At 54.4% G+C, this 12,797-nt stretch overlaps 7 protein-coding genes across 7 annotated transcripts, besides 6 other annotated features; all 7 read left to right on the top strand.

The window, feature by feature from the left end:
• Positions 1-425: 425 nt before the first annotated feature.
• Positions 426-450: a microsatellite.
• Positions 451-712: 262 nt separating this feature from the next.
• On the top strand, positions 713-2,434 carry TraAM80_08736 (malic enzyme; the record flags this gene model as incomplete). The annotated part of the gene is made up of 1 exon (XM_029385470.1): positions 713-2,434. One exon carries the CDS (start codon positions 713-715, stop codon positions 2,432-2,434), a length of 1,722 nt encoding a protein of 573 aa, XP_029234664.1.
• A 203-nt stretch (positions 2,435-2,637) lies between these two features.
• Positions 2,638-2,677: a microsatellite.
• A 378-nt stretch (positions 2,678-3,055) lies between these two features.
• On the top strand, positions 3,056-3,610 carry TraAM80_08735 (uncharacterized protein; the record flags this gene model as incomplete). The annotated part of the gene is made up of 1 exon (XM_029385469.1): positions 3,056-3,610. One exon carries the CDS (start codon positions 3,056-3,058, stop codon positions 3,608-3,610), a length of 555 nt encoding a protein of 184 aa, XP_029234663.1.
• A 239-nt stretch (positions 3,611-3,849) lies between these two features.
• Positions 3,850-3,912: a sequence feature (A-rich).
• A 138-nt stretch (positions 3,913-4,050) lies between these two features.
• On the top strand, positions 4,051-5,238 carry TraAM80_08734 (Trypanosoma vivax; the record flags this gene model as incomplete). Its single annotated transcript, XM_029385468.1, has 1 exon — positions 4,051-5,238. The coding sequence occupies one exon, from the start codon at positions 4,051-4,053 to the stop codon at positions 5,236-5,238; it is 1,188 nt and encodes a 395-aa protein (XP_029234662.1).
• A 157-nt stretch (positions 5,239-5,395) lies between these two features.
• Positions 5,396-6,538, top strand: TraAM80_08733 (uncharacterized protein; the record flags this gene model as incomplete). The annotated part of the gene is made up of 1 exon (XM_029385467.1): positions 5,396-6,538. The coding sequence occupies one exon, from the start codon at positions 5,396-5,398 to the stop codon at positions 6,536-6,538; it is 1,143 nt and encodes a 380-aa protein (XP_029234661.1).
• A 4-nt stretch (positions 6,539-6,542) lies between these two features.
• Positions 6,543-6,605: a microsatellite.
• Positions 6,606-6,687: 82 nt separating this feature from the next.
• Positions 6,688-6,715: a microsatellite.
• A 153-nt stretch (positions 6,716-6,868) lies between these two features.
• Positions 6,869-8,515, top strand: TraAM80_08732 (phosphotransferase; the record flags this gene model as incomplete). The annotated part of the gene is made up of 1 exon (XM_029385466.1): positions 6,869-8,515. The coding sequence occupies one exon, from the start codon at positions 6,869-6,871 to the stop codon at positions 8,513-8,515; it is 1,647 nt and encodes a 548-aa protein (XP_029234660.1).
• A 200-nt stretch (positions 8,516-8,715) lies between these two features.
• Positions 8,716-8,761: a sequence feature (A-rich).
• A 92-nt stretch (positions 8,762-8,853) lies between these two features.
• On the top strand, positions 8,854-10,917 carry TraAM80_08731 (putative synaptojanin (N-terminal domain), putative,inositol/phosphatidylinositol phosphatase; the record flags this gene model as incomplete). The annotated part of the gene is made up of 1 exon (XM_029385465.1): positions 8,854-10,917. One exon carries the CDS (start codon positions 8,854-8,856, stop codon positions 10,915-10,917), a length of 2,064 nt encoding a protein of 687 aa, XP_029234659.1.
• Positions 10,918-10,958: 41 nt separating this feature from the next.
• On the top strand, positions 10,959-12,665 carry TraAM80_08730 (putative synaptojanin (N-terminal domain), putative,inositol/phosphatidylinositol phosphatase; the record flags this gene model as incomplete). The annotated part of the gene is made up of 1 exon (XM_029385464.1): positions 10,959-12,665. One exon carries the CDS (start codon positions 10,959-10,961, stop codon positions 12,663-12,665), a length of 1,707 nt encoding a protein of 568 aa, XP_029234658.1.
• Between the last annotated feature and the right edge of the window lie 132 nt (positions 12,666-12,797).

The raw sequence follows: 12,797 nt of genomic DNA, 5'->3' as shown, positions 1-12,797 counted from the left end.
GCGAACCTCTGAGGCGGCCAACGCGGAGAGGAGCCGTGGGGACGGGACATCGAAGGAAGAAAATAAATAAACGGTATTAATGTATGCGGTAGCCGAGGAGGGAGACGGTTATCGAGGCAAAGAGACTGGGGGCATGCACATACGAGACAATGTCTTCCCACTCTGGTACGCAAGGGAAGGACAGAAGAGGGAACTAAAGCCTGGGGTCTAAATGCCTACCGAAGGTGAATTAAGTGCGTGGTAGGAAAACGGAAATAATAAGGAAAAAAGGAATGGAATGGTGCGATGTAATGATCCGTATTGCACGGATAAAGCTTTTCGTTAAATATTATCTCTCCCTCCCCCTGGTTGTGTGGTCCCTCTTGGGCGCACAGCACAATTCGTTGGTTTTGTTTGTGGATCGTTGTTGTCCATGGATGTGCAGTTTTTGTTTTGTTTTGTTTTGTTTTGAGCCGCGGGACAATAACTTACCGCGGGACAATAACTTACCACTGCTGCTGCCGTACTGGCAGTGTTTGTGTTTTTGTTTTTGCGCCGTCGGTGAGGCGCACCCACCATCTTCTGCGTTGGATGTTTAAGTGATAAATTAATTGTCTTATTGCATTCTGCTGGGCTTTAGAGGCGAGGTTTATTGTGTGAAGGAGACTTCGGCTGTAGTTGAAGCGTTATTTCCGTTTTTTTTTTTTTTTGTGTGGTTTCCAATCAGTGCATTATGTTTGCCCGGTCTCTGCTGCGTTTTGAAACGAGCGTGTCTGCTCTACGTGGCATTGACTTTTTGCGCGATCGTTTTCTGAACAAGTCCTCGGCCTTCACGAGGAAGGAGCGTGAACACCTTGGTGTTGTGGGTTTGCTGCCTCCTGCGGTGGAGTCTCTAGATGACCAGGTGGAGCGGGTCTGGAAACAGTTTAAGCTGCTTAGCTTCCCCATCAATCGATACCAGCTGCTGCGCAGTATTATGGACACGAACGTGACTATGTTTTACAAATTTGTAGAAGCACACATGGAGGAGTCGTTACCTATCATTTACACCCCAACGGTGGGTGAGGTGTGCCAGCGGTATGGCGCCATTTTCGTGCGGGATCACGGACTGTACGTGAGTCCACGGGATAAGGGAAAGGTTCGGCAGTGTTTGCAAAATCTCCGTAAACCCAACATCGACATCATTGTAGTCACGGACGGCTCTCGCATTCTGGGCCTGGGGGATCTTGGTGCAAATGGCATCGGTATCAGCATCGGTAAGTGCTCTTTGTACGTTGCTGCAGCCGGCATCAATCCGAGTCGCGTATTGCCCGTCATGTTAGACGCCGGTACGAATAATGAGAAACTTCGCAGTGATCCAGTGTACCTTGGCGTACGTGAGAAGCGCCTCGGCGACGAGGAGTTCTACGCCGTGATGGATGAGTTCATGGAAGCGGCTCGTGCGGAGTGGCCCAACGCCGTCATCCAGTTCGAGGACTTCAGCAACGACCACTGCTTTGCCATACTGGAGCGCTACCAGAAGAAGTACCGCTGCTTCAACGACGACATTCAGGGCACGGGTGCGGTGATTGCCGCCGGCTTCCTCAACGCTGTGAAGGTAAGTGGTATTCCTGTGAAGGATCATCGTGTTGTAATTTTGGGTGCCGGATCTGCTGCAACTGGTGTGGCAGAGGCTATTGTACAGCTTGTGGCCTTGAAGTTTTCCATTCCCATTGAAACGGTGCGAGAGGCGGTATATTTGGTGGATTCGAAGGGCCTCGTCACTACTACTCGTGGTGATATATTGCCGCCTCACAAGGTGCCATGGGCTCGCAAGGATATTGCTCCTGAACTCAACGAAACGCTCTGTACGCTGACGAATGTGGTGAGTCACGTTAAGCCGACGGCATTGATTGGACTGGCTGCAGTTGGTGGTGCCTTTACGGAGGATATCGTCAAGTTTATGTCCTCATATTGTGCGCGTCCCATATTGTTTCCATTGTCAAATCCCACAATGAAGGCGGAGGTGACGCCGGACAATGCTTACAAGTGGACAAACGGCACTGCGGTTGTGGCTTCTGGCAGTCCATTTCCATCCAGTTTTGTTAATAATAAGATTCTGACCCCGTCGCAGGGTAACAATCTTTACATTTTCCCAGGTGTTGGGCTTGGGTGTGCCATTGCGCAGTCGCCACATATTCCGCAGGAAGTATTTGTCACGGCTGCAGGGGCACTCGGTGCCTTGATGGATCCAGAGGTTATGCGGGCGGAGGGAAAATTGTACCCACCCATCGGTGACATCCGCAACACATCGAGGCACGTGGCGGTGGCCGTAATTCAGGATCTCCAACGTATGGGCTTGGCAAAGGAGGATCTGCCGAGGAAAACACCAGATCTTGTGAAACTGGTGAGCGAGTGTATGTGGGAGCCACGTTACTTGGAGCCTGAGTACTATCTATCTAAGCACGTTGTCTAGTGTTCTAAATTTAAGTATGAAAATTTTTAAGATGTAACTTGTGGTGGGGGGGGGAGAGAGAGAGAGACGTATGCCCCCATTTTCATTGTGCTGTCGTTGTGCCAATTTCTTCTCGCGCTTCCGCACTCCGTGCATGCGGCTTTGAAGGCAATGTCCCCCATTCTATACTTTTGCCTGTATTTGCAAAAAGGGAGGGAGAAGGGGTTTTGTATTGTTATTGTTTTTCGTGTGTGTTGTGTGTTGGTCCAGCGGTAGTGATGACGGTGCTTCAGAGGCCATCCTCGCGAGGGCAAACATTAGGAAAGAGAGAGAACAAAAAAAAAATGGGCTGTAGATAGGCACAGAAGCTCAACGCTTTTAAAAAAAAAATCGTGGGATAACACGGGTGGAGTGATTTTTTTTTTTTTTGCTTTATGTTGGCCACCTAACCGGTCTGAGGCGCTCCGTGTTCTGGTAGCTGAGCGCGTATGTATGTGTGTGCTTGCGCTTATGATGAATGTCTCGCGTGCTCCTCCTTTGGGGATGTTTTTGGTGTGTCGTTTCCCTTTTCTGCTCTGCTCCACGTGTGTTGCTCTTCCTCTTGTTTGCGTTTTACTGTTGAGTTGTTTGAAGTGAGGACTGATGGCAGGCACCGCTGGTGCGACGAACGATGAGGACGACGACTGCCAGTTTGAGTACGTGGCGCCACTAACGGCCCAGACAAAAGGGGGTGCGAGCGGCGACGCGCGGCAGTTGAGCAAGACAGCCTACGAGGAGGAGCGGGATGCACGCGTGAGGGCCATTGTGAGTCAACAGGGTCTGGCGCTGCCGCCTCCGTCTGAGGCGGTCTCGCCGTGCGGCACGGAGGAGAAGGGGGAGGTTGAGGACACGTTAGCGCAACGGCAGGACCCGGAGGAGAGGCAAAGCACCAAGCCGGCGCTTAACCCCACGGAGGAGGCCCAGCGGCTGAAGAATCAGCGTTATGCCATTTACCGTCGTAACCGGTACTTGAATCAGAATGCGCTGAGGGAAGTCGACCCTGGCACCAAGCGCTACATGCAGATTGTATATACCCCCAGCAATGCAGTGGGGAGGCAGTACCACACGATGCGACGTGGCGGTCACACCGGGCCTTTGGCGGGCGGACAACAGTTTACACCGCGAGGTCAATCCGGGTTTAAACGATCGCGGGACTGACGGTGCACACGCACAGAGGAAGGCATTACGGTACAGATGTCATACATGTGTCCAATGGGTCTATATTACGCGTGTCTCTCCTTTAAGGAATGGGAGACACTGTGCCTTTTGGGCTTGATTTTTTTGAGTAGTTGTTTGCTCTCTATTTTTGAGTGAGCGTGTTTGTCTGCATGTGCCTCTGTGAATAATGTTTTTGCTTGTCTCATTGTGCCCTTGGGGAAGTCCGTGCATTGTATTTCTTTCCTTTTGCTTTTGCAGTCGATTTTGCTGTTGTTTCCTCTTTTTCTTTTTCTTTTTCCTTTCGTCTTTGGGCAAATGCATCTCATGCTGCTCTTCTCGCTCCCCGTGCTTTTCTCTCTTTGCATGCATCTGGCCACAAGTGGGTGATGGTGGTGGTAAGAGAAGAGAGCTGTGACGGCGAGAAAAAAAGGAAAACACTTATGTCTTTTTTTTCAGAGGAAGACGCGGTTGACGAGCCTGCACGGAAGAGGTGCTGCACTGAGCAGCAGCAGCGACAGCAGCAACAAAGATATGCCCCTGACGGCGTTTTAAACGGTCGTGGGGAGGGTGACGAGGAGGGGGAAGAGCAGCCTGTGTTGGCCAGAGAGCGCGCTGCTCGGGTGGGAGTGAAGCTCCTGCAAGGCATGCAGAAGCCCCTCTTGCCCTCGTCCTCGGTGCTTCCCTCCAGGGGCAATGAAATGCGCGTGGTGCAGGCATACGTGCCCCTCTCCGTCGGTGGCTTCATGGAAAGCTCTGCAGAGACGACTGTGAACGACATTAGCCATGTACGGCCTGGCAACATCATGTGCCTCCGCTGCCCCACCTCCTCCACCCCGCAGGTGAGCTCTGGAATGAACTTTGTGAAGGAGACCGACCTCACGGAAGAGGAACGGCGCTACGGCAAGCGCCTCTCTTCAAACATGATGCATGAACTCTTCGAGGTGGGCCGTGTGGACCGCGAAACGGGCCTGCTGGAGGCCATTTTCCTTGACGGGGCGAGGCAAAAGTTGAAGGTGTACGCCGTCCGCCCTGCTGGGTTTGTGGAGACGGAACTGTTTCACAAGTGGAAGCGTGATCCAAGCTCCCGACCGGTGCGAACCGTCTACGCGGCTCCTGTGAATCTCACCGCCTCCTCGTCATTGCCGTTAGCGACGACGACGGCGTCCGCCGCCAACCGGAACAGCAACGACAAGGGTAGCGACAACAGGAGCGTTGCGATGGGTGGGACGCCGACGCCGTGGTGGGTGAGTCCGCAGCTCGTTGTGCGGGTTGTTGAGAAGTCTGCGGGGGATATTTTTGGGAAAAAGTTTGTGGTGAGGTCTCTCGCGCGCAAGGAGGGAAAGATTCGTCTCGCGCCATGGCAGCGGTCACCAGGCGGTGGCGAGTCAGCCGCGAATTCATTGCTTGACATTGTGGGTTGCGAAGCATTGGAGACAGTTGCCCCCAAAGTGGGCGAACAAGGCATGATTGTGCTTGGGAGCATGCGTGGAGAGCTGGTAACCGTCATGGAACGTCACCGTGACGCGGATGGGGAGCTTGCGTCGCTGAAGGTTTGCTCCACGCTAACGCAGAAGGAGTTTGTGGTGGGCCCGCATGAACTCTGTCAGTTGGCACGTCCGCAGCGCTAAGTGGGTTTCAAAAGGAGGAGACGGAGCCTCCTTTGGGTTTGATGAGAAGTTGTTTCCCTTTTGCTTTATTACTCGGCAGCGAGTGCTCCTCCTGCGTTTGCTTTTTGCGCATTTGTCCCTCTGCATATCTTACTGGCCTTGACTCAGGTGTTTTCCCATGGCTCGCATTCTCTTTTTCGCCCCAATTTCTCCTCTCCTGCCTTTTCCATGTTACATGCATTCGCACTTCAAGCCTGTGACGGTGTTTTGTGGCGCCTTTCTCCCTGCAGACATCATGTGGGATGAGGCGCAGTCCGGCACGCACCGTGTAGACCCTGTTTCGTACTTCCAGCTGCGCCAGGGGCGCCGAACCGTCGGCTACGCGAAACGCTCATCGCAGGTGCCCATGGGCACAGAGGAAATCAGCGGGGCCTCGCCGACGCGGCGAGGCCGGGAACGAGGGCCTGGCAAAGAGTTTGCACGCTTTATCGAAATGTTCGGTTTTCCTGAGAGGCGACCGCAGCCAACGTCGCATAAACGTCTCTTTTTGGCCTCCACGCAGCCAACCAACATCAACCTCTTTCAGCGGCCTGGCGAGCCGGATCTACGGCATCTGCTGCGTGGTGGGGCGGCTCTCACCGACGACTACCAGGCGGAGGTGGAGGAGGGGGCAGTGTCACATGTCAGCGGGAAGAGTGCGCCACTGTCACCCCATAGTGTGAAAGGTGTGACATCGCCGAATGCACACAATGTAAGAGCCGAGCTGCACGACAACAGCGAGGAGGTGGTCGCCGAAATCGAGGAACGCATTCAGCTGCTGGAGCAAGCGTTGGCGTATGAGCGGGGGCGACTGCACTCCGCACTTGCCGGAAGAAATGTTCCGTCTGCCCAAATGGTGCATGCGGACGCGGTGAGGCGGTTTCACACATCTGGTGCAAACGCGTTCTGTGAGAATTCGTGCAACACTGAGACTAGCGCTGTGCGAGGGAGGTGCCGAGTACAGTCACAGTTCTGTTGCGAACCACGACAGTTGCAGCAGAAGAGTGAGGATGGTTTGTGTTGGGCGTCTCAGGACGCGCAAGCGGGGGGGAGTGTTGACGGTAATAAGAGGACTTCACCACGAGTGACGTCCGTTCGATCCATTGCCATGTCACGACAAGCTCAATACCGCCAAACCAGCTGCCAAAGGGCAATTAGACGCAGGTCAGCCGGAGTCGCGGACAGCAACCACACCTGCAGCTGCAACAATGCGGGGTCACAGCAGTTGGACTTTGGCAGATCACTACACCGGATGGACGTAGTGGTCTTATGGAGCTGCTGATCTCTTGATGTTTTGTTGTTGTTTTTTTATGTTTGTAATGTGGGTTGTTGTTGTTGATTTTGTTTTTCTAGATTTGTCATCAGTAGACTCAAAGAAGTATTCGGCCTTTTGTTTGTAGCTTTTCATTACTATTTTTTTTTATTAATTTATGTGTGTGTGTGTGTGTGTCTTGTGGGTTATTTCCTCACAGTTGCTCATGGTGGCTCATCTCTGACTTTTCTTCCCCTGTGCACTCGCTCCGCCCATATTTGTAGAGGGTACGCGTGGTTTATTTCTCTCGCCTTGCTCCTTCGTCTCCCGACGCAAGTAAGAGAGGGTGTGGGCGGGGCTATGCGGCGCCGTATCGATGCAGGCATGGCGTCCTTCTTCGACGCCGAGTTGTCGTCCAGCCTCATGCAACGGCATTCTCATAAGGCCAGACACGATCGCCACATGCAGTCAACACTACTGAGGGGGCAGGAACGTCAAGAAGGAGAGCTGCCGCCGCCCTCGCCGTGCTTTGACGCCTACGTCGTTTTGGACTTTGAGGCGACGTGCGAGCGAGGTAGACGTCTGGTGGAGCCGGAGATTATTGAGTTTCCCATGGTGCTGATTGACGCCCGCAGCCGTTGCATTCAGGCAGAGTTTCAACGCTACGTGAAGCCTCTTGTCCATCCGGTCTTGTCGGAGTTTTGTACCGAACTCACCGGCATCACGCAGTCCGTGGTCGACGGGGCAGAGACATTCCCCTCCGTGTGGGAGGCGGCTCTTGAATTCCTGCGCGGTGGTGGGTACGGTGAGGCGCCGCCGCAGCGTAGTTTCCTCTTTGTTACGTGCGGTGACTGGGACTTGAAGACGATGCTGCCGAGCCAGCTGCAGACGGCGGCAAAGGCGGGCGTGACACTCGTAGCTCCGTCCTCGTTTAGACGATGGTGTAACCTTAAGGAATTCATGCAAGGCAGTGGTCTCGCAACAGCGTGCGGCATACGTGACTTGCCAGACATGTTGGCTGCAGTGAACTGCCCTTTGGTCGGCCGACATCACAGTGGTATTGACGATTGCAGGAACATTGCGTCTGTCCTGCAGGAACTTCTGAGATGGGGGTACGCAGTTGTACCGACCACAGACCACAGCGGACTTCCGCGGTGGGTGAGTTCCCTGCCGGACGCGCGCAGCCCGACCGATTCCCGTCTGCACGAAGAAGGAGGTTCGCCAACTTCAGTGTGTGGAGCAAAGTGTGCTTTGAACAGGCACGCAGGCAAGAAGCGTGGACCCCGTACAACGCAGGTGGTGGAAATGGCTGAGCGGCCTCATGTGGATATTGTTTTGGAAGAGGACCCGCTACCGGCGCTGCTGAATGACAACGTCGTGTTGGAAGAGGCGAAGAAGGTTGCGTACTCGAAAACGCTTGCGCGGATTCTCCGTCACGCGGCCGATGCTATGCGCATCCCAGTCTCCAGCGGGGGGTACGTGCGCGTGGAGGACATACTCCGCTGCAAGCCTTTCTGCGACGACCCTGCAGCGTTGTCACGCATCGCGCTGGTGGTGCACATGAATGATAAACAACGATTTAAGTTGGCGTATGATGTGAATCACCAGCTGTATATTCGCGCCAATCAAGGGCATAGTCTTGGTGGGATTGACCCGGAGCTACATCGCATTACACGTGCTGCGGAGGTCCCGATGGCTATTCACGGTACATACTACTCCGCATGGAAAGCGATTTCCGCGTGCGGGTATTTGTCGACAATGACACGGCAGCATATTCACTTTGCAAGAGGTTTACCAAGTGGCCCCGGCGTGATCAGCGGGATGCGTTACAGCGTGGAGGTGCTTCTGTACCTGGATGTGGCGAAATTAATTGCGGACGGCGTTGAGCTATGGGAAAGTGTGAACGGTGTGCTCCTAACACCAGGTGTGGGAGCCACTAAGAGGCTGCCGCTTGCGTACATTGCGAAGGTGGTGGATCGTAAGACTGGTCAGCTGCTCACACATTGACTAGGACACTACGCATCCCTGCATGCGTCTCTGTGCAACCGACATTGCATGGACGCGGAGAGTGAGAGGGGCCAGTTTGTGCATGTTCCTTCGTCGCGTTGTTTGTTTCCACGTTGGGCATCCCCTGCGGCAGGAATAGTGCGTGGACAGGGATGGTGCTAAGTTGTACGGGTGTACCTGCTGAGATGGGTCATGTCATCTTTTTTTCTTTTTTGTTGTTGTTTTTTCTTCTGCTTTTAATTCTGTGGCTCGCGCGAGTGGGACGGTGAGACTCCACACACGCACACACATTTGGCCTTCTCTACTACTTTCCGCCTACTCTGTCCGCACGGTAGCGGATGGGGGAGAAAGGTTGTTCCACACGGGCGCATTGTAGCGACAGTTGCTGTAGTCATAGCAGTAACAGTGATGGCTGGTGTGAGTGTCACGCCGCGCTTCCCCCGTCACGTCCCCCTCTACTTGACTGCATTTCCGTCTATGAGACGCCGTCACTATGCTACGTCGTTGGCGCCGACGCGGCCCAAAAGGAATACCGCGTACTGCGCTTTACAAAGTCTAACAGTGACGTTTTAAAGTACAGCGGCATGGGCACGCACACTCCTGCCCAAGCTCAGGCGTTTATTGGGCGTGTGACCAAGGACAAAAGCACAACCGTGCTACAGGGCAAAGCTCTGCTGGGCTGCATCCGGTTTACTAAGGGTTATTACCTTATTTTGGTGACGCAGCGGCGCTGTGTGGCGCGGTTGGGGTATCACCGCATTTTTGAGGTCGCTGACGTGGAGCTGGTGTCACTCTGCATCGTGGAGCCGATGTCGACATTGCTGACGGCGGCAAGCGGCTCAGCCTTTTTGGGGTCTCGCACCACGGAGGATTATTATCGAAGTCAGTTCTTGTCCACCTCACTCAAGCAACACTTCTACTACTCTCACACCTACGACCTCACAAACACGCTGCAGACGAACATGACACTCCTGTGTGGCGAACGCAGAGTGCGTTCCAAATTTGTTTGGAATGAATTTCTTCTGGAACCGTTCTTTTTTTCAGCCACCGCGCGTCACGCGTCATCGCTCTCTGCGGAGGAGGAGGAGGCACGGTGGACCTCAGCGGATGTGGAACAGTGGATTGTATACCTGACACACGGTTCCATCGTACAGTGCCCTGTCGGATGCGGCTCAAAGCCGCTTCTTTTGACGCTCATTGGGCGTGTCAGCAAAAACTTTGCGGGGGTGCGCTATTTGCGCCGTGGGGTTGACAGCGATGGCCACGCCGCAAATCACGTGGAGGTGGAGCAGATTGTCGTGGATGAGTCGCAGTTGCATACACACTTCACCAGAGGTAGCTTCACTTCATATGTGCAGGTACGGGGCTCAGTTCCGCTGCATTGGTTTCATCCCCCCACGCAGTTGCCCAAACCGCCCATCAAGCTGGGAGTGAGAGATATCTACTACGCCAACACACGAAAGCACTTTCAAGAGCTATTGGAGGACTACGGGGCACCAGTAATCATAATGAACCTGCTCCAGCAACGCGAGAAGCGGCCCCGAGAAAGTATTTTGGGCCAGGAATTTCGAAGGGCCGTTATGACATTGAAGGGCTTTGTAGGCGCTGGCGCAGAAGCCGAGGAGGCAGATGAAATTCTTTCGTACCTTGAATTTGACATCCGTGAGTCGGCTCATGCGGCGTGGAATAACGTCACGGCCTTGGCGGAAGGAGCACTAGAGAAGACAGGGTTCTTTGTTTGTAATCGTGAGGGCACACGTGTACGGCGTCAGGAAGGTGTCATACGTTCTAACTGCGTGGATTGCGTTGACCGAACGAATCTTGCACAGTTTTTCTTTGGGTTGCATGCATTGGGGCATCAACTGCACGCCTTGGGCCTACTTCACTCCCCAGTGGACCTTGCGTTGTCACCAGGGGTGCAAGACTTGCTGCTTCGCATGTATCTCCTTCTAGGGGACGCTATTGCGGTCCAGTACGGTGGTTCCCCTCAGGTAGGTGCCGGTGTGCTGAACCGAGGCACTGGATGGGATCAACTGATGGGCATTAAGCGACTTTACAACAACATGGTTGGTGACCGTGAGAAGCAGTCCGCGCTGAACCTGTTTTTGGGACGGCATCGGCTGTACCCCAGGGCAAAGTTTAGTGCACCCAACCCCACGCCACCTATTCCCGGCGCAGAAGCAGTCGGTGTGGAAGGAGGAAATGTAGCAGTAAAGACAAGTTATGGTGTGGGTGATGGAGAGAGCTGCAGTAGGGAGTTGGGGCCCCCAGCTGCGAGGGGGGAGGTGCAGCTCATGAGCTTTGAGTACCGAGCCGGCCGTGTGGTGGACCCCGCGGAGATGGAGTCAGATTATTATTTGCAGGTCAAGCGCGCCCCACGCTTGCCAAGACCGACGATGTGAGAAGCTGGTGGAAGGAACCCCTGCAGCGCCATCAGCGTTCCATGGGCGCGTGCAGCGTGTCGTCGCACTCCAGGCTTTCAATGATGGGCGATGTGTCACACGAGGCAAAAAGGGGGCATGAGGAACTCTTGTCTCGTCTCTGTATCTACGAGCGTGCCGCCGCCGTGAGGCAGTACCGTGACAACGGCACAGAGGAGACAAGTAATGGGGCTGTGTTGCAAGAAGAAGTTGTCGCTCTTGTGTTGACGACAGCACTGAATACTTTGGTGCGCCGCACTGTGACGCTGCCGTGCCGTCGACTCTCTGTGCAGAGGCTGGATTTTATGCGATCTCTCATGGTTCAGCATGAGGTGGAGTTGGAGCGGGTGTGCGAGGTGACGTGCGGGCCCGTTGTGGAGTTGCTGCACAATCACCGTGAGTTTCCGGATGAGGTGCAGGCCAGCGTCTTTCATCAGGTGCTTGACTCTGTGCGGCGCATGAGTGAGGAGTGTGAGCCCCCAGATGACCTTCGTCGCATGCATCTCGCGGTGCTTTCCATGTACGGTGACCCTGTCGACTGGAACGTGGAGACCGTTGTGGAGGTGCTGCTGGCGGTGGAGCCGCAGGTGCTTGAGGGGACGCTGAATTATCTGCGGAGCATGAACGTGGACGGGCGCAGCTTGCTGTACCTACTCAACACCGACGCACTGGATCAGCGGGAACTACTCAACCGCTTCATAAGCCTTGTAAAGGAGCTGCCGCGGGTGAGTTTAGAGTCCACACTCCGTTGTTGTGCCGAGTTTGATTATGAGACGATGGAGTGGATGCAGGAGGAGGAAGAAAGTCGTGGCAACAGTAGTGTTGGTGATGATGGGATTGCCTCCCCAGATTCCACGTGCCGCCTTCTGCAGCCGTTCTTTCAGGAAGCGGTGTACCCTACCACGATGGGGGCCGTGGTACGACAACTGCTGCAAAATATGTCTGACGTGGTCTCTGGCGTCCCACGCAGTGATCGTTTGCGGTACCATGAAAAATTTGATCAGCGCGTTCCACCAGCCTTTGTTGCGACACAGGGCTTTAGTGCCGAGGAGCTGCATGCATGGCTGCTGCGCAATTCCAGCCGACTGGGCCTCACCCTGCATAAACATGTCGAGCGGCATGATGCATCACAGGCGTGTTGGAAGTTTATGCTTTGGCTCGCCCACGCCAACCTCGTGGTTGACATTATTGTTGAGCAAAGCTCTGGTGTCCTCGTCCACCCTGGCATCAAGTTAAGTGACTTTTCATGCCGTACTCGGCTTTTCACGCTGCGTCCTCTTCAGGAGATGCACGTGCTCAACAAGGGGGGCTTGCTTATAGGTGACTTGGAGCTCCCGACTGGATCTATGACTTTTTCCCCGGTTCCAAGTGCTTCGTCTCCTGCTGCTGCTCAGTCGGTATGCCGCGCCCTCGTGTGTGCTGAGTCCCTGGTGAGTGTGGCATTGCGTGTTCTCCCCTCCGTGCAGGAGATGACGCTGGCAAGCGCTGGATGCACCTCTCAGAACGCCGCGTTTCGCGCACTACTCAATAGTCTTTTCATGCACAGCACACAACTGACCGAGGTCGACCTTACTCTGCTTCGACCACGCGAGCGATGGTGTTTTTGGGTGAACGTTTTCAATGCCTTGTACATCCATGCCTGGCTAGCCGCATTCGTTGTGCGGGCACAGGACTACCCAAGTTTTTACAACACCAACGGCTACGAGATTGGTGGTTACTTTTTTCGTTGAGCGACATCAAACATGGTATTCTGCGCGGGAACAAACCGGCGACCTTTGCACTGCTACCACCTTTTGAACCGGGTGATCCACGGGTGTTGTTTGTTCCCACGGAACCTGAGGAGGCGGCGAAGCTGGCAGGGG

Source organism: Trypanosoma rangeli, assembly GCF_003719475.1.
Source record: "Trypanosoma rangeli strain AM80 chromosome Unknown Tra_15.4_contig_00455, whole genome shotgun sequence".
Classification (NCBI taxonomy): domain Eukaryota; phylum Euglenozoa; class Kinetoplastea; order Trypanosomatida; family Trypanosomatidae; genus Trypanosoma; species Trypanosoma rangeli.
Note: the sequence above shows the minus strand (reverse complement) of the source record. Positions and strands in the feature narration are given on the sequence as shown.